This window comes from Dama dama, chromosome 15 (genome assembly GCF_033118175.1).
Source record: "Dama dama isolate Ldn47 chromosome 15, ASM3311817v1, whole genome shotgun sequence".
Taxonomy (NCBI): domain Eukaryota; kingdom Metazoa; phylum Chordata; class Mammalia; order Artiodactyla; family Cervidae; genus Dama; species Dama dama.
In genome coordinates this window covers 85,436,951-85,456,646 of record NC_083695.1, presented here as the reverse complement: position 1 = coordinate 85,456,646, position 19,696 = coordinate 85,436,951, and the positions used below count along the sequence as shown (strand labels likewise).

Sequence of the window (19,696 nt, the reverse complement as noted above, 5' to 3'; positions counted from 1 at the left end):
AAAAATTGTTTTTTTAGGGGGATTTCCCTGGTGGTCCAGTGGCTAAGACTCCAGGCTCCCAATGCAGGGGACCCAGGGTTTGATCCCGTATGCTGCAACCAAGACTTGGGGCAGTCAAATAAATAAGCAAAAATAGTTTTAAAATTTTTTTTAAACTCTACACTATCCAAACTAAAAATTGTTATGATTCTCTATTTGAAGTATAAAGTTCTAATTGTCACATCTCAAGATAGACCTGGTGCAACTCAAAAAAAGGACAGAGGACAACTAAAGAAAAAGACTTAGGTCCTGAGAGGATCTGATGAATATATATAAGATTATAAAAGATGTGGGCTTTATAGTACATTCAGAATACCCGTATAGGGCACAGAGATTGAAAAGACAGTTTGGGAATAAATGAAGGGAAGTACAAGCTTAAATGACAACTTTCCCAACTCACTACCTTAGGAAACTGAAAATATAACCAGTCCAAAGAAGGTTTAGCTAAACTTTTGGATAACAAATTCATAATGCATCACCCAAGAAACATGGCAGTGTGTTGCGATGCATTCCTGACCTCTGCTCTCCCAAAAACTGTCCTTCAGAACAATATGACTTTCAGAAACAGGATTTGAGAGCTAAAGAAGAGCACAGAGAAGCTAACAATTGGTATTTTCCTTAGCTCATTTTAGAGCTGGTAACTGAGATTAAAATAGCATAAAATTAGCACTCTGAACATAAAAGAGAAGTAACCTTTGTCTCTGTTGGTGTTTAAATAACTTCCTAGCTTTTGCCAAAAACTGTTCAAAACTTATTCTCTTCCATCTAGGATTGTCTGTATAGTCATTCTGATACCATAGGTCCTTATCAACAAAAACTTCTACCTTCAAACACACCATCAGGTCTATTTTAATTGGCCTCAAGTCAAGAACCGCTTCTAGATCAAACAGGGGCCACAACAGAGTGTTCTGTGGGGGTGTGAGTACAGGGCAGAAGCTGCACTATTTCAATCTGGCCAGTTAGGCACTATTCATCCCCATAATTTTTTTTTTTTTTTTTTTTGAGTACTTAATTAGAACTAAGGCCCTGTGCATACAAAGTTATTTCTGGCAAAGCAAAAAAAATCCATTAAAGTTCACCAGTCACATAGACAGTTTCTTTCAAGACTTTCCACTCTTAGATAAGAAACAATCACAGACTATTTACAGCTGAAAGGAACTTCATGGAATCAAAGAGCACCCTTCTTCCCATTTCTTTATTAGGGAGAAAAATACATTTTCATTATCTTGGAAAGAAGCAGAGGCTTTGAATGTCAAGACCCAGTTAAAATCTCCCACTAAACTCAGCTCTATCATCACAGTATCTGTCACTCTGAGTCAGTTCAATTCAGTTGCTCAGCAGTGTCTGACTCTTTGCAACCCCATGGACTGCAGCATACCAGGATTCCCTGTCCATCACCAACTCCCAGAGCTTGCTCAAACTCATGTCCATCAAGTCGGTGATGCCATCCAACTATCTCATCCTCTGTCGTCCCCTTCTCCTCCTGCCTTCAATCTTTCCCAGCATCAGGGTCTTTTCCAAAGAGTCAGTTCTTCGCATCAGGTGGCCAAAGTATTGGAGTTTCAGCTTCAGCAACAGTCCTCCCAATGAATATTCAGGACTGATTTCCTTTAGGATTGACTGGTTTGATCTTCTTACTGTCCAAGGGATTCTGTCACTCTAGAATCCTATGTATGGCTTTCCCTTGTCGGACCACTACCTGGGCTAGGGCAGAGAGAGTGTTTTATCCAACTTTTTAGACAAGCACAATGCCTAGCAGTCAGATCTTCTATAAAGATTTGTTGAAATAATAAGTAGATGACTTCACAGAATTTCAGACTTAATTTGGAAGGAGAACAAAATAGAATACTAAATTATTTGTTGGGGTGGGGAGTGTTTGAAAAAGTGCAAAGGGGGATAAATGGAGCTACGGGAGATGAATCCTGGAAGTCAAGAAAAACAAGTGCCAAGAGAGAGACTAGCAAATTAGAAACTCTGCCAAATTTTTTGGTCTGCCCACCACAACTGTTCCCTGGGGAAGGGGAGGGCTATTACACTGGAAATGGGGAGAAGACTGTTTATATCTGGCATAAAAACAATGTATGAATGACACCATGAAACATCATTAATATTATACATGAAGCATCATTAATATTATACATGCAAACTACTAAAATTAAGAGCACTGTAGCATATTTAAAATGTCCCAACATTTCAGTTAGATGTTAGGACTATTTCAAATTATGTATGTTGACCACTGCAGAAACTGGAATTTGAAGTTCAGTATAAGTAAAAATGTGGTTTCAAAGAATAAGATTCATAAATTTCCATAAAGATAAAGTAATGCATTTTGTATTTTTAAATATCCCACTATAAAGTAGAAGAAATTCAAGGTTAAATTTGAAAGAATCTGCAATTAAAATGAGGTAACTTAAAGAAAACACAAGGAATACTGACCTAACATCAACCTGTACTTCCTTCAACCAGCCTCAAAGAAAGCTGGCAGGAGAGGATGCTTTTTTCTGAATGAGAGCAGTTCCTTTAAGGGTCTCGCAGCAACAAGAAAATGAGTCATCTTAACAGAGCATGGGATTTAATTAAGATACTACCACTATGTGTTGTGATAGTACTGTAATGCTAAATGTTCAGTGTTAACCCTCACCTTTTAAATACAACTTAAATATTACTTAATGTATTACCAACAGCTACTGATAATAAAGTAATGTATTATTTCTCTATTTTGGTAAACATAATCTAATTCAAACATTCTCAGCTCAATTATGGTCGGCTGACACACATGATTATGACTTAACCCAGCTAAGGAGTAATTTGTTAGAGATTCCAAGACATTGTTGGAGAAGGAAATGGCAACCCACTCCAGTGTTCTTGCCTGGAGAATTCTATGGACAGAGGAGCCTGGTAGGCTACAGTCCCCGGGGTCACAAAGAGTCAGACACGACTGAGTGATTTTCACTTTCTAAAACATTGTTGTTACTTCTTAGACTTGTGTTTGCTAGATTTTAAAAGGTTTTATCTTAAAACATATGAACAGGAATAGTACAGCTTACAAAAAGGTACACAAAGAAATAATAATACAGCTTATAAAGACCTAACACATTTAAATTCCCATAAAACCACACCAAGGTTAGACTATGGCTCTGAGAATACACTCAATCAATACTATACTCAAATTAGTTTGATTTTCCAATAGCCTTGTATCTATCTGCAAATACATCAGCTAATTTTGTCATAAATCATAAAAACCAAAATCAGCAACAAGCAATTTTTTTGACATAAGGCCAGCTAGAGAAAAATAAAAAATGTCTTTGGGTTTCATTTATTTTCATTTAAAAAAAAAAAAATCTGTTGAATCCCACAGAACTAAAATTCAGATTCCTCCCTTCCCTGAATAAAATGACGAGAAATTAGCATATTTTAAAAAGCTGGTTAAGACAGCAGCATTTTAGCCCTCTGTTCTTATGTTCTCTATTTAATCCTCTCAACAACCTCTTTGCTGCTCAAGATACACGGGGTCAACCAGAAACTAGACTTTCTTCAATTCATTCCTACAATTTTTACAGAAGGGTAGCAGTGGGTCACGTGGAGGGACGCAGTAATGAATCTCCATCTCCCTCTCCCTGAGTGGGCCAAGTTAGGCTGGCCAGATGGGACGAGGGAAGCCATATGGCTGGACATCCCGAACAGCACCAGTGTAGTCACGTTCCAGAAAGACCAAGCTCTCTGGGCACCCTGGTTCCTAACACCTTCATGCTCTGCCCTAAGGACCTGCATATTGCCTCTCCTCTGAAGCCAGCCTTTGGCAAGTCCTGGTCTCTGCTGTTACGGCCTGGTCAGAACACAAGCATCTCGGAATCAATGATACTACAGAAGTCCCACCTCTCTTCAGAGGTGGGTGCCCTAAAGCCTTTTTCTCCTCCATTCCCTCTCTGCTTTATGTGCTCTGAAAGGATGTCTGTGAAACTGGATCTGGAATTCTTGCAAAGCTAGACTGGGAAGGCTTCAGGTTGCTCATCACCAGCTGAAATAGTTCCCATCTAGTACTTATCAATGTTTCTGCTCCAAGATCTTTCCTCTATCTATTCCCTCCCCAACCCCCAAATGTTCTAAAAGCTTGAGAAACCTGATAAACTGACCATAACTGGAAAAACTAGTCAATCTATTAAAAAAAAAAAAAACAATATTCCCTGTAACTATATAAACTAGTTTTGCAAGAAAAGAGTCAGGACAGGTGAAACGTCAAAGAGCCAGTAGTCCCATTATCAGTCTTTTAACTCTCTATCGATCCATAGATCCTTCCTCAATGAGCATACTTTGACATTTGAGAGGCTATTTTATTCTCTACATAGACTACACAATAATGAGTATGATTACTACAGATATGTTTCAGATATTACCCATAAAAATATAAATCCCAGGGGTTCCCTGGTGGCTCAGTGGTAAAGAATCTGCATGCCAACAAAGGAGACACGGGTTCCATCCCTGATCTGTAAAGGTTCCATGTGCCACGGAGCAACTAAGCCCCTGGTAATACGACTGTGCCCAGGAGCCACAACCACGGAAGCCTGTGCACCTAGAGAAAAGCCCACACAGTAATGAAAACCCAGCACGGCCATAAATAAAAATTATTAAATATATATATAAATCCTATAACTCTGCGGTCAAGAAGGTAGAAAGGTTTATAAAACATTTTTGTCAATATTGAGAAAAACTTGGCTTTGGAGTCAATATGGAGTGGAAAGTCTGCCTCTCCCTCTTATTCTTTAAACTTGGGCAAATTACTTCTCTGTCCCTGTAAAATAAAAATTAGGAAAAACTACGTTTTATTGTGAGGATGACATGAAATAGTACACATACAGGGCTTAGAACAGTGTCTGGTTCAGGAAAACACTCAATAAATAAAAGCTGCTGTTATTAGCTACTATTTTTAATGTATTTATTTTTAATTGAAGGATAATTGCTTTACAATATTGCATTGGTTTCTGCCATACATCAACACAAATCAGCCATAGGTACATATGTCCCCTCACTCTTGAATCTCCCTCCCACCTCGCAACCCTCTAAGTTGTCACAGTGTTATTAGCTAGTATTAATCTCAGCTGACAAAGTAGACAATATGCACAAAAACTTCCTTCTATCTGTAAAACTTGATTCTGAAAATTGTCTTCATTCACCCTACAAAGACTATTTTTTTAAAACCAAAGAAAGGGTGAAAGTTTTTGGGAAGAAGTGTTTTCTATTTTGCATGTGTAACAATAAATGTTAAATAAGTAAGTTTACAGATCTGTTCAATCCAACTGCTGGACTGTTAGAAATATAAAATATGGGGTAAGAAATGTTCAAGGTATAGACCTGGTAAGCTTTAAAAGAAACTGAAAACTACAGACACTAGAAAAAAATTGGTATTCAACAGCAACAAAAATGGTTTAAAAGATTTTTACATTTAATAACTAATTGTTAAATTAAAATGCCCTATTATATTTTGTCACGGTACTTTGTGAATTTTTAGTAAACATGATTTTTTTAAAAGGTAAAGTTAAAATTTTTTTCAAAGTAAATACTAAATAACACAAAATGCTAAACTGAACAGTTTCATAAAATATAATTTTGCAAAGGAGATAAAAGTTCTATTTAGATGTCAGTTCTGTAGCTAATCTCTCATTCAAAAAAGTTTTCATATGACATATTAAAAATAATTTCATTATCAAAAAAATAACTAGGAAAAACATGAACACATTGTTATGTTTCTGTGCATTCTAACAGATAACTAGCATCCCCTCCAATAACCGCTCACCGGTATTTATCAGAGTTTCATCTCTAAATAGTTTACATGCTTATGAATGTTACGTGTATGACATGCTCTGCCATCTTTTTGTGGTCACTTAGTCTCAGAATGAAGCAATACACAGCAGTAAATTATATAACACTGGTCTATCAGAACAACCTACAAGGACAAGTGGAAGCAATTTTAAGATTAAAGAGATAAGACCATATCACCCTTCCCCAACGGTGGACTGTATTACATTGCTTTTAAAGTCTTTAAATTACAGCCCTTATTCTCAGAGAGTGAAACTCCACTCTCAGAAGATTACTGAGTGTTTACACAGTACTTTACCATTTTCCCTGGTTGAAAATAAAACTAAATACTTTCCTCTGGTGGCCATCACCCTGAAAGAGACATAGTGAAAAAGTGAAAGGGTTAGTCGCTCAGTCGTGTCTGGTTCTCTATGACCCCATGGATTGTAGCCCGCCAGGCTCCTCTGTCCGCAGAATCCTCAAGGCAAGAATACTGGAGTGGGTAGCCATTCCCTTCTTCAGGGGATCTTCTTGACATAGAATTCAGGTTTCCTACTGCCCTGAGCCACCAGGGAAGCCCCTAACCCAAAAAGCAGTTCTAAGTATGATCCCAGAGTGTGCATTATCCTTAAAAGAATGGAAACACCAGAAAAAATATTCAACTGTTTAGAAGAAAAAATGTAAACAACACTAAAGAAGAAAATAAGGAATACCATCACAAAGAATTTTTTTAAGTGACGTTAAATCAGAAAAACATCACAAGTGGAAATGCATCTTTCCTCACATTTATTTCCTTATTCAGCTGGACAGTGATTTTCCACCCCAGTTAGAAGATATTCAAAATAGGCCCTGAAATGAGTGAGTATCCTCATTAGGATATCCACAATATCCTATATTTATGACAATGATATTACTGAGAGAAAAGCTGGACTTAATTTAACTCAGTTAACTCAGTTCAACTCAGTTCAACTCAACCAAAAATGCCTTCTGTGTCCTAACACTCAAGCTCAGAGATACCAAGATAAGCAGAATAAAGTCCTTGCTTGAGGAATGCTCTGTCCACTGGGGAAGTAAGGAAACTGTTTTCATATGAAGCAGTAAGAGCTACAAACAAAATGTGTACCAAGTGTATAAAACACCTGGAAACACAAAAAGGTCACCAATAATTCTGCCCCAGGAATGCAGACTATGGTAAGCACAAAGAAGGGGTGGCATCCAAACTGGATCTTACAAAATAAGGAAAAGGGACCAACAGCAACAAACATTGGAAGCTAAGGAAATGGTCATTTTAACCTTAAATATCAATAATGATCATCTGATGCCACTAGAAAAGAGTACTGTTTCAGGTTGTTCAATAGCCACAAACATAAAAATCACGATGTTCACAGGCTCTTTTGGTTTTATGATACTGCCCTTTAGAAACAAAAGGGAGCTGGCTAGTAATATATTCAGCTGAATAATCAATAAGAAACTATGAAAGATCGTAAATGCTTTAATTACAAACAATAGCAAAACTGACTGTAAAAGCAGAGGGAAATGATCCAATAAAATGGAGAATTGTAAGTTAGTGTTCAGAGACCTGAAAAACCTTAACAATTAAAAAGACATTATTCCATTTTTTAGTTGTTGTACAGTTGCTAAGTCATGTCTGACTCTTTGCAATCCCATGGACTGCAACACACCAGGCTCCTCTGTCCTCCACTATCTCCCGGAGCTCGCTCAAACTCACGTCCATTGAGTCAGTGATGCCATCCAACTATCTCATCCTCTGCCAACTCCGTCTCCTTTTGCCTTCACTCTTTCCCAGCATCAGGGTCTTTTCCAACGAGTCAGCTCATTATTCTACAGTCATTCTTTAGAAAGGCTCTTGAGTACTAGAAAGGATAAACTATTTAAAGTCAAGAGCATGAGGTTCTTTATTTGCTTGCTATATGTACTTGAACACCTGAAGATCAAAACAGTCTTTTCTGAAAGATAATGGCCTCTTCCTTCCTCTCTATTTTTGGTCTACTTTAGTCTGTGGTTGGCTATATCCTAAGAAGGGTGATAAACTTAATTGCAAAGACTACAACCAATTTACTCAGGAAAAAGTTAATTTGCCTTCTGATAGGGACTTTGGATACATAAATGGTAGTTCAAATTACATGGCTTAATTCAAAATCTAGGCCCAGGTTTCCCTTAATTTTCCTTCAAGTCTTAAGCCTATATAGCCCATCTGAGCTTCCTCAGCTCAGAAGTATGGGTTTAAGTATTCTTCCACTAGAAAGGTAAGCTACTAGCCAGCACCCTATAAGAGTTGACTTACTTCACTTAAGGGGAGCAACTTATCCCTAATCAGTATCATCATTTGTCGTTCAATCGTGTCCGACTCTTTTCAATCCCATGGACTGTAGCCCGCCAGGCTCCTCTGTCCATGGGATTCTTCAGGCAAGAATAATGGAGTGGGTAGCTATTTCCTTCTCTGTGGGATCTTCCCAACCCAGGGATGGAACCCAGGTCTCCCGCATTGGGGGCAGATTCTTTACCATCTGAACCACCAGGGAAGCCCTGGAAGAGGGCTGACTTACTTCACTGGAGGGGAGCAACTTATCCCTAAAGCTATTAGGACTGGACAGGTTTCTGTGTACAAGAAATGAACACAAACCAAACAGAATGACAAACAATTCACTTAAAGTCGTCTATTTAGAGGACTTATCTCCTTTCACGTAATTCCACCAGTTTGGTTCATCTCTATCAATCTTAGGGGCTGAGAGAAAAGGAGAGAGTATCCCTAGAAATGGAGACAACCACACCCACCCCTATTTATATCTGCCTCAATTCACTATTGACACACAAGTGACCTAGAGATTTCCTGAGTATTTTCCATGAAACATGTCAATTCTTGTCCTCAAAGAGGTACACCAAACAAACACTTAAACTGGCATTGTTTCAAAAACGTTTCATTACAACCGTACAAAGACCAAAAAAGTCAAACCCTCATTTTATAGCTGAGGAAATGAAGTGCAGAAAAGTGTTCTGTCCAGTGAGTTAAAGATGATGTCAAGTTCTATCCAGCTGAAATAGTTAATTTTAAGCTCTTAGAATCCAAAGAGCTGGCTCTTTGACAGCCTAGGGAATTTTGCAATCTACCTTTCCTCAGTTTGCACTTGAAGCCTTCCCCAAACATTGGGGGCAGGGGTGGGGGGAAAGACCAGGCAAATGATCAAATCAGGAAAAACAGAAGAGAATGACTGGAGACTGGCCAAAATTAGCCTATCTACAACACCGTCTGTCTCAAGATTATCAAGAACCTTATCTGGGTGCAGTAGTTTCTCTTCCATTCTGAATAGAGGAAATAAAACGTAATAGCAAGAAAATACACCCAAAAACTAGGGAAAAAAAAAATAAAACAACAACTAAGTTCTCCTTCACTGCTCTAGCAAATCAACCACCAGAGCTTCCAATGCAAGTAGTAGAACCAGTCAGCAAGTGTCTTGGGGGCCAATTCTCCTCTCTGTGACCTCCAGCAAGTTACTCAACCTTTCACACCTGTCTCCTCACCTGAAAATGAGGATACCACCACCTGCCTGGTAAGGTTGTTTTGAGGACTGGGAATAATATATTAAGGGACCAAATCCTTGGAAACCCTCCTATATATGGTAACTGCTATGATATATACAAAAGGTTGATTTGTACCTTTGATACTTTCCAATTCATACCACTTAATTCTTTGTCTAGATTACACACGAGAATTACAGGTAAACTCGAAATGCTCTCGCGATTTCCTTAAAGAACTCTATTCTCTCACATCTCCTAAAATGACAGATCTCTGCGGTGATTAGAAAAAGGGACCGGCAACCTCGACCGGGAGGGGCTACCGAGCCCCTCCAGAGAAACCGCCCCCTGGACTGTCAGCTCTCTGAGGGCAGGGACTGTCCTGCTTAACTCACCACTGTGACCTAGTTTTCCTAATGCAAACTAATGTTGTAGAGTGAGGCATCTCATGACAGCTTACACGACACCCAAACACTGACCCATGAGACTGTGTCGCACAATATTGAGTCACATATACACATTAAAAGTTGAACATTACAGATTAATTGTAAAACTAAAATTTTTTAAAAAGTGCTGTAAATCGAGGGCTTATGAGGTAATCAGAATGAAGTCATGCCTATAACGATAAGGGACCAGAAACACAGAGATGTCAACAGGGACTGAAGCTCTGGCAGGACTTTCTACGGGAACTGGCGCGACCGGGATTCGAACCCAGAACTTGCCGGAAGGCGGGTCAGAGGGCACTCCAAAGAGGAGACGGCCTTTAAGGCCAGGCGCACCTCGCCCGAACTTTCTGGTGGGCGCCGGCCCGACCCCGACTGCGGGCGCCTCGACTCAGGTTCCCCTCTCAGCAGGCAGCGGAGCGGATCTCGACGCGGAAGCGCGCTCGGAGAGACGAGGGTCGTCGGCCCTTTGTCCCCCGCGGAGGGGCAGGGGCCCGGCGAGCGCTCCCTCCCCTCAGGAAATAATGACAGATCTCGCGCCCTAGCTCGCGCCCGCCCCGCCCGCCACGGCCGCAGGCGGCGCCCGATCCGCAGCCTCCGGCTGAGGGGCCCGGCCGCGCCCCCTCATCGCCCCCCCTCCACCCGCCCAGGGCGACCCCCGCCCCTCCGCCGCCAGCCTCACCCGGTCGGAGCTGGAGGCCGCCGTCGCGGCGGCTGCACCACAGCGCGCGCTCGCCCTGCTGCAGGATGTAGTGGTCCTTAGCTTGGAAGAGCTCCATGCCGGCCCCGGACGCCGAGGGAGGCGGCGGCGGCTCGGGTGCGCCCGCGACTCGGCGGCGGCGGCTAGCGCGGGCAGTCCTCGTCGGCCGGGGCCGCCTGAGCCCGCGCTTCAGGGAGCGGCGGCTGAGGAAGCGCCCCGGCTGCCCTACCAGCGGGAGGAGAATGCGCCCCGGCGGCGGCGGCGGCTGCGGCGGCCTTGGAGGCCTCTCCCCGGCTCCGCCCCTTTCCCGGCCCCGCCCCCGGTACCTCCCCTGGCTCCTCCTTGCCCCACCTCCTCCGCGGCCACGCCCACGACTTCCCCCAGGCTCCTCCCCCTCCCCGTTTCCTCCCCGCCCCTTTCGCCTAGTTCACCTTTCGGTTCCTCTTGCTGCCTTTTCCCGCGGCCTTCTTCACTGGCTTCTTCTGGCTTTCTCCTCCTGGTTCCTCCCTCGAGGCTCTTCCTCCTGCCTCGTCTCTCCCCTCCGGCCAGCCCCCTCCTCCTACCCCTCCTCTCAAGCCCCGCCCCCCCTCCCCGGGCTGATACGGTCAGAACCCCGGGCCTGGTTGAGTCAGGCTGGCGGCGCCGCTGCTCTGCGGCCTTTGGGGCAGTAAGCACCCTCCTGGGACCTCCGCTCCTTCCTATGCTGACAGGTCATTTGTTACTTTCACCAGCTCTGAGAAAAGCCAGGCCAAGTCCCCAAATACAGCCCGAAATCCCCTCGTTCCCGGGCCTGAGCTGCCCGCAGAGACCCAGACTTAGGAGAGCTGGGAAATGCGACCCATGGGGCTGGCTGCAGGGGTCTATCCAGAACCAGACTCTCCTCCTCCGAGCGGGAGCGTCTTCTCTTTTGGAATTTCCTCTTAGAACCTTGTGACATTTGACAACAGCAAACATTCAATAAATGCAAATCAACAAGAAGCATGTAACAATAGAAATTAAGTATTAGCAGCAGTTGCTGCTGCTAAGTCGCTTCAGTCGTGTCCGACTCTGTGCGACCCCATAGACGGCAGCCCACCAGGCTCCTCTGTCCCTGGGATTTTCCAGGCAAGAATGCTGCACAGGGCTCTAATAACGAGGCAGAAGAAAGCAAAGTTCATAAGCTATCATGTCCCGAATTAAACAGGATGCATGTGAGAGGACTTAATGTCATTTAAGTAAAAGGGGTCTAGTTTGACAAAGGATGAGATGTCTGGAGAACATCCTGTGGAAGATGGAGGCCCTCCCGAGTATCTTTGATCTCTCTTGAAAGGTCAGGTGGTGTATTGAACAGAATGGCGCTTGGGAGTCAGGTCCCCAGTTCCATGTCCCATTCTCGGGGTGATCTAGCTGTGTGATCTTGGGAAGGCGTCTTGGTCTCAGATGGTGCTGAACTAAAAGACAGTTTTATAAAAAAGTCAGTGAGTTTTTCTAGGCCTATCTCCTGCCTTTTCTAATGCCTTAGAAAGGAAGAAGGAAAAAACAAGTAAAACACACAAAAGGTAGAAGAGAAAGGGAATTCTTTTAACCTTCTGCTAGATAAAAGTGAGAGGGCCCAAAAGCAGGAAGGAGTTCCAGATTACTAATTATTCCAGTCCACACTGATTTCTCTGTTGAATTTCCATAGCACATAAAGTCCCAGGATGACAAACTCTCCTAGAATCTCTGATAAGTACTATGCCTTTTGGACTGCCCAGACAGCTCAGTCTGCAGGTCAAAAGGAGTGATTACTATGGCAAATGAGGTGAGTTGGACAAAGAAGATAATGGCAGTTAAGATGATGAAGAATCGGTGGAGCCATCAGTTTCAGATTTATTATTGAATTCAGTCATCTGTTGACTTTCCTTAGCAACAAGGAGTAGATAGTGAGAAAGTCATATGAAGACAGGATGTTCTGTAAATTACTTCATTATTTTTTAATCATATTGCCAGATGTGAAGAAAATAATGCTACCGTAACCATTTTGAAACAACTGATTAGTTGATTGAAACTTTCCCCGATGTTTTAAATCAGTGATTCCAGTCCTGGCTACTTGTTAGAATCACCTAAGGAGTTTTTCAAATTTACCAATGGATCTCAGAACAATTAAAGCAGAATTTAGATGGGTTCTGGCAGCAGTATTTTCTTTCTCTAAGCTCCCCAGAGTATTCTGATGTGTAGCCAGGATTAAGCACCACTGTTTTAAATGAAATTAATTGGAAAAATCTGCCTGACAGCAGCTTAGTAGAACACACCCATCAGTCATCAACTAATACCCAGGAATGGGGTTTATGACCTGTATGTAAATCCAGGTTTAACAAGCAGAGCCCTTACGAGAGAGAAACGCTGAAGATGCTCCTGGAATATCTGACACAGATGCACATGGCCCTCTTCCTGTCACTCTGAAAGGATGCTTGACTTTAGGGTAGCTGGAGCCCTGGCCTGGCCAAGCAGAGTGAGTGGAAAGAGTAAACACTGTGTCTCTAGTGCTGTCCCTCAGTTTCCTGCCACAGCTGCCTTGCCTTGTCCGCTAGAGACTTCCTGAACTTCGGATACTGCTTACCTGCCAGGTGCTCCCAACTCTACCAGACCCGGCTGGTCTCCCCATCCTTCATCACTCTCCTCCAACTTCCCAATTCTAGGCCTTCCTGCCCTTGAAGGATGCCACCCAGTTTATGGTAGAAGGTTCATGTGATGCTGTTTTTTAAGCACGAATGACCATCATGTATATTATGTATCTTTACATGTATCATACATTTATACTAATTTAAGTATGTCCACTAGGAAGTTAGGTTCTAGCCTGTTCTGTGTGATAGTGTCGGTTTCCTTATTAAAAGAGATGATCACTGAGGGTTCTTCCAACCTTAAAATCAGTGAATGTGAGGACATGTGTCCACATGGTTAAACTCACACAAATAATAATGGTAAATGACTCAACTCTTCTTATCCATTTGTTTTCATTCTCACATTTACTGTTTCTGAGATTTGGGGGTTCTCATTAGATTCTAGTGTCCTATGGTGAAATTTGACTTTTAACATCATCTTCTGTCTACTTGTCTATAGTCTTGTATGCTGTTTGTCTACAAGAACATTCTTCAGTATTATTTGTACATGAGAAATCTTCCAAAGAAGATATATATTTTTTAATGTATATTCTGCCTGCCAGGAGACTGCTGATTTCTTCAGTCAGTAGTTGGGACCATTAAGAGCCTAAGATACTCACAAGCCAAGTTTTCACATTTAACCAATCATCACCAATTTTTCCTGGATTTGACTGCCATATCTCCTCCCATAACTTTATGAAGGACAACTGGAAATTGTAACAACCATTTTGGACCTTTAACATATGTAATATTGTTCATTTGAGAAGCACTGGAAGAAAGGACTCGAAGTCCCTCTCGAAACAGTTAACATTGGTCTAAATGAGAGATACTTTTGTTTAATAGAGAAGATCATCTCTCCTCCATTGTTATACTTTGGGGGTTAATAAGTTCTGGCTTTTTAGTTGTACAGTCTGACAGACTTGTCAAGGACCCACATTATTGTTTAAACCAGTGATAATGCTTTTGCATGTGTGTCTGTGTGTGTGAGAGAGAGAGGAGTGGGGAGGGGAATGAAATGTGTTTTCTGTATCTCGTCTTTCTCCTTCCAGAGGAAAGATAATTAGCCTTTTACAGTGATAATTTCATATTTGTCCAAAAACAGCTGTCTCTCACTTCCTCTCCATTATGCATTTATTTTTCAGTTTTAAAAATAGCTTAAAAATTAGGGAGTTCTAAATAAGCTAATTAAAAAAAAAAAAAAAGGATACTGTTAAATAGAAAAGGTCCAAGTTGAAAAGCAGTACTTTAATGTATCCCATTTGGGCTTTTAAGGGGGAGAGTGGGAGAGATATGTTTTTATAAGCCCAGGACATTTCTGAAACAAAACACAGGAAGTGTGATTACTTCTGAGGAATGGGAATAGAGGTTGGGAGGGACACTCAGGAATGGCCTGAAGGAGAATAGAAACTTAATTTTCACTTTATATTTCTGTATATTCTTTTGATTTTTTAAATGTGTTTTTAATGCCGCAAATTAAAATACAGAGTTAAATATGTGTGTGTCCAAAACGTATTCTTCCACCGCACACACAAATATATTTTTAGGTAACTTATTACCTAAGGATTTAGAACCTTTCGCCTTGACAAGTCAGGAATCCAGGGCATAGCTCTTTTTATTCTACACACACTACCTAATATTTGAGTTTTCCTAACACCTTAAATGCTGTCAAAGTGAGCTGTAGTTAAGTATATAAGCCATTTTTCTGCCCTGTATCCTCTTTTGAATATAATATAAGGAAGAGTTTTTCCTTTACCACCTTTTCTTAAACCGCAGCAATAGCTGTGGCTTGTTCATCCTCTGCCAATTTTAATTCTCAAGCTGATGGCCTGTTGGGGCCTTTACCATCGTAAATCAGTAGCAACTGTCAATAATGCCTTCTGTTAGATAGTCATTTTTAAGGTTTTTCAGAGAAGGCTTTGTGCTGCACAGGAAAGCAATGGTGACAGGGCTGGTGGTGGGGTAGAGGTAGAATTGTGTGTGTGTACTTAGTCGCTCAGTCGTGTCTGACTCTTTGCGACCCCATGGACTGTAGACTGGAGAAATTTGGTACATCTTTGGAAAAGCTGCACAGTGCATTTTCAACCAATTGTTTTTTCTGCTGGTTAAATAATAATCGTTCACAGTGTTTCACCTTTTCATGAGAGTAGCACTAGTGACAAGGAAATTGAGGGTTTGGATTTTCCTAATACTACTCCATTCTTTTCCCTGAATTTTACATCAATTCTTCAAAGAGCCTGCAGAAACACAGTGAAGGGTGTGTGTTGGGGGAAAGGAGGTTTGGGCTGCTCCTGACTGGATGAACATAGGGAGTAAGGGGTATGTAGGGTTGGAGAGTGGGGGCAGCGAATAATCCAATGTGATTTGCAGAGTCTCCAAGGTGATGTTTTTAATGAGGCCCATGTCTTCCCCAGTGCTCAGATGGTAAAGAATCCCCCTGCGATGCAGGCAACTTGGGTTTGATCCCTGGGTCGGGAAAATTCCCCTGGAGAAGGGAATGGCAACCCACTCTTGCCTGGAGAATTCCATGGGCAGAGGAGCCTGATGGACTACACAGTCTGTGGGCTTGCAAAGAGTAGGACACGACTGAGCGACTGAGCAACTGAACACGCTTGCATGGTGACTCAGGTTTATTTCCTGTAGAGAGGACTGGCCCTCCTTGGAGGGTGGGAGAGGGGGGAAAAAATAGAAGGCTAAACTGGCTAGCTCTCCAGCTGTGGGAAAAAGGGGACAGGCTGGGGACACTCAGACACTAACAAGTCTATGCCATCACTTCTGCATGGGCCTATTTCTCCCTTGGGATTCTGCAAAACTATTTTTATTTTCGATGGGAAAAAATCATGGCCCATAAGCAATTTTATCTGGGGCTCTTACATTTCAAGGCCACTGACTAATATCTGGACTTTCCTTCTGTTGTGATTTCATGTTTGGAAATCTGGCTCAGAGGAGGAGAGCAAGCGTCAGGGAACTCTGCCTGCAGAGATGGACAAGCTCTGGATCTGAAGGCATTCCCTAAAGCAACACCAGCCCCTTGTTTTCTGCCGACCTGGCCTATTTGGAGCAAATTACTTACTGTTCTGCCTGTCGAGCTTGGAGCTGAGAAGTCCAAAGGAATGGAGAGAGACAGAAAGGAAGGATCCGTGTCAGGAGGCAGGCAGTTTAGATGAACTCTCTTGCCTGTTCTCTCTACCCTCACCCCCATCCTAGCCCCAACAGATAGCTAGCAGAGCCCTAGGTCCCTGCCCACTACCCCTATTAATGGAAGCCTGATGGACTTGGGCAAATCTCCCGGCTCTCCAAGTCAATTTCCCTTATGTAGAATGGAGATAAAATATAAAACTGTCATAAGACAAATTGAGAGTAACATGGAAGCATATACATTACCGTATGTAAAACAGATAGCCAGTGGGAATTTGCTGTATGAAGCAGGGAGCTCAAATCTGGTGCTCTATGACAACATAGAGGGGTGGGCTGGGGTGGGAGGTGGGAGGGAGGGGACATATATATACCTATAGCTGATTCCTATTGCTGTATGGCAGAAACCAACAGAATATGGTAAAGCAATTATCCTCAAATTAAGAATAAATAAATTAAAAATATATATATATATATAACTTTCTTCAGAAGTTTATGTCAGGATTAAGCAAATTCGTCTTTGTTTTTTTTTGTGGCTATATATAATTTATTATTTTTTTTTTTTTGGGGTTTTGTCATACATTGATATGAATCAGCCATGGATTTACACGTATTCCCCATCCCGATCCCCCCTCCCACCTCCCTCTCCACCCGATTCCCCCGAGTCCTCCCAGTGCACCAGGCTGGAGCACTTGTCTCATGCATCCCACCTGGGCTGGTGATCTGTTTCACCATAGATAGTATACATGCTGTTCTTTTGAAATATCCCACCCTCACATTCTCCCACAGAGTTCAAAAGTCTGTTCTGTATTTCTGTGTCTCTTTTTCTGTTTCGCATATAGGGTTATCGTTACCATCTTTCTAAATTCCATATATATGTGATAGTATGCTGTAATGTTCTTTATCTTTCTGGCTTACTTCACTCTGTATAAGGGGCTCCAGCTTCATCCATCTCATTAGGACTGGTTCAAATGAATTCTTTTTAACGGCTGAGTAATATTCCATGGTGTATATGTACCACAGCTTCCTTATCCATTCATCTGCTGATGGGCATCTAGGTTGCTTCCATGTCCTGGCTATCATAAACAGTGCTGCGATGAACATTGGCGTGCACGTGTCTCTTTCAGATCTGGTTTCCTCAGTGTGTATGCCCAGAAATGGGATTGCTGGGTCATATGGCAGTTCTATTTCCAGTTTTTTAAGAAATCTCCACACTGTTTTCCATAGCGGCTGTACTAGTTTGCATTCCCACCAACAGTGTAAGGGGGTTCCCTTTTCTCCACACCCTCTCCAGCATTTATTGCTTGTAGACTTTTGGATAGCAGCCATCCTGACTGGCGTGTAATGGTACCTCATTGTGGTTTTGATTTGCATTTCTCTGATAATGAGTGATGTTGAGCATCTTTTCATGTGTTTGTTAGCCATCTGTATGTCTTCTTTGGAGAAATGTCTGTTTAGTTCTTTGGCCCATTTTTTGATTGGGTCATTTATTTTTCTGGAATTGAGCTTCAGGAGTTGCTTGTATATTTTTGAGATTAATCCTTTGTCTGTTTCTTCATTTGCTATTATTTTCTCCCAATCTGAGGGCTGTCTTTTCACCTTACTAATAGTTTCCTTTGTAGTGCAAAAGCTTTTAAGTTTCATTAGGTCCCATTTGTTTAGTTTTGCTTTTATTTCCAATATTCTGGGAGGTGGGTCATAGAGGATCTTGCTGTGGTTTATGTCGGAGAGTGTTTTGCCTATGTTCTCCTCTAGGAGTTTTATAGTTTCTGGTCTTACATTTAGATCTTTAATCCATTTTGAGTTTATTTTTGTGTATGGTGTTAGAAAGTGTTCTAGTTTCATTCTTTTACAAGTGGTTGACCAGTTTTCCCAGCACCACTTGTTAAAGAGGTTGTCTTTTTTCCATTGTATATCCTTGCCTCCTTTGTCAAAGATAAGGTGTCCATAGGTTCGTGGATTTATCTCTGGGCTTTCTATTCTGTTCCATTGATCTATATTTCTGTCTTTGTGCCAGTACCATACTGTCTTGATGACTGTGGCTTTGTAGTAGAGTCTGAAGTCAGGCAGGTTGATTCCTCCAGTTCCATTCTTCTTTCTCAAGATTACTTTGGCTATTCGAGGTTTTTTGTATTTCCATACAAATTGTGAAATTATTTGTTCTAGTTCTGTGAAAAATATCGTTGGTAGCTTGATAGGGATTGCATTGACTCTATAGACAGCTTTGGGTAGAATAGCCATTTTGACAATATTAATTCTTCCAATCCATGAACACGGTATGTTTCTCCATCTGTTTGTGTCCTCTTTGATTTCTTTCATCAGTGTTTTATAGTTTTCTATGTATAGGTCTTTTGTTTCTTTAGGTAGATGTACTCCTAAGTATTTTATTCTTTTTGTTGCAATGGTGAATGGTATTGTTTCCTTAATTTCTCTTTCTGTTTTTTCATTGTTAGTATATAGGAATGCAAGGGATTTCTGTGTGTTAATTTTATATCCTGCAACTTTACTATATTCATTGATTAGCTCTAGTAATTTTCTGGTAAAGTCTTTAGGGTTTTCTACGTAGAGGATCATGTCATCTGCAAACAGTGAGAGTTTCACTTCTTCTTTTCCTATCTGGATCCCTTTTACTTCTTTTTCTGCTCTGATTGCTGTGGCCAGAACTTCCAACACTATGTTGAATAGTAGTGGTGAGAGTGGGCACCCTTGTCTTGTTCCTGATTTCAGGGGAAATGCCTTCAATTTTTCACCATTGAGGGTGATGCTTGCTGTGGGTTTGTCATATATAGCTTTTATTATGTTGAGGTATGTTCCTTCTATTCCTGCTTTTTGGAGAGTTTTAATCATAAATGAGTGTTGAATTTTGTCAAAGGCTTTCTCTGCATCTATTGAGATAATCATATGGTTTTTATCTTTCAATTTGTTAATGTGGTGTATTACATTGATTGATTTGCGGATATTAAAGAATCCTTGCATTCCTGGGTTAAAGCCCACTTGGTCATGGTGTATGATTTTTTTAATATGTTGTTGGATTCTGTTTGCTAGAATTTTGTTAAGGATTTTTGCATCTATGTTCATCAGTGATATTGGCCTGTAATTTTCTTTTTTTGTGGCATCTTTGTCTGGTTTTGGAATTAGGGTGATGGTGGCCTCATAGAATGAGTTTGGAAGCTTACCTTCATCTGCAATTTTCTGGAAGAGTTTGAGTAAGATAGGTGTTAGCTCTTCTCTAAATTTTTGGTAGAATTCAGCTGTGAAGCCATCTGGTCCTGGGCTTTTGTTTGCTGGAAGATTTTTGATTACAGTTTCGATTTCCTTGCTTGTGATGGGTCTGTTAAGATCTTCTATTTCTTCCTGATTCAGTTTTGGAAAGTTATACTTTTCTAAGAATTTTTCCATTTCATCCAAGTTGTCCATTTTATTGGCATAGAGCTGCT

The 19,696-nt window shown here is 41.4% G+C and overlaps 1 protein-coding gene across 4 annotated transcripts in view; it reads right to left on the bottom strand.

Moving 5' to 3' along the window:
- The window catches only part of INPP5F (inositol polyphosphate-5-phosphatase F), an 88,338-nt gene extending 77,581 nt beyond the window's left edge, over window positions 1-10,757 (bottom strand). The window contains exon 1 of one of the 4 annotated variants that reach the window (XR_009696158.1): window positions 10,492-10,697. Coding sequence is in view for 3 of the 4 variants with exons in the window: in XM_061162780.1 (XP_061018763.1) it covers window positions 10,492-10,588 (97 nt within the window). In the remaining variant the exon portion in view is untranslated. Of the gene's footprint in view, window positions 1-10,491 lie in introns of all 4 variants that reach the window. The other 3 variants (XM_061162780.1, XM_061162779.1, XM_061162777.1) reach the window with 3 other exon arrangements.
- Window positions 10,758-19,696: the final 8,939 nt, after the last annotated feature.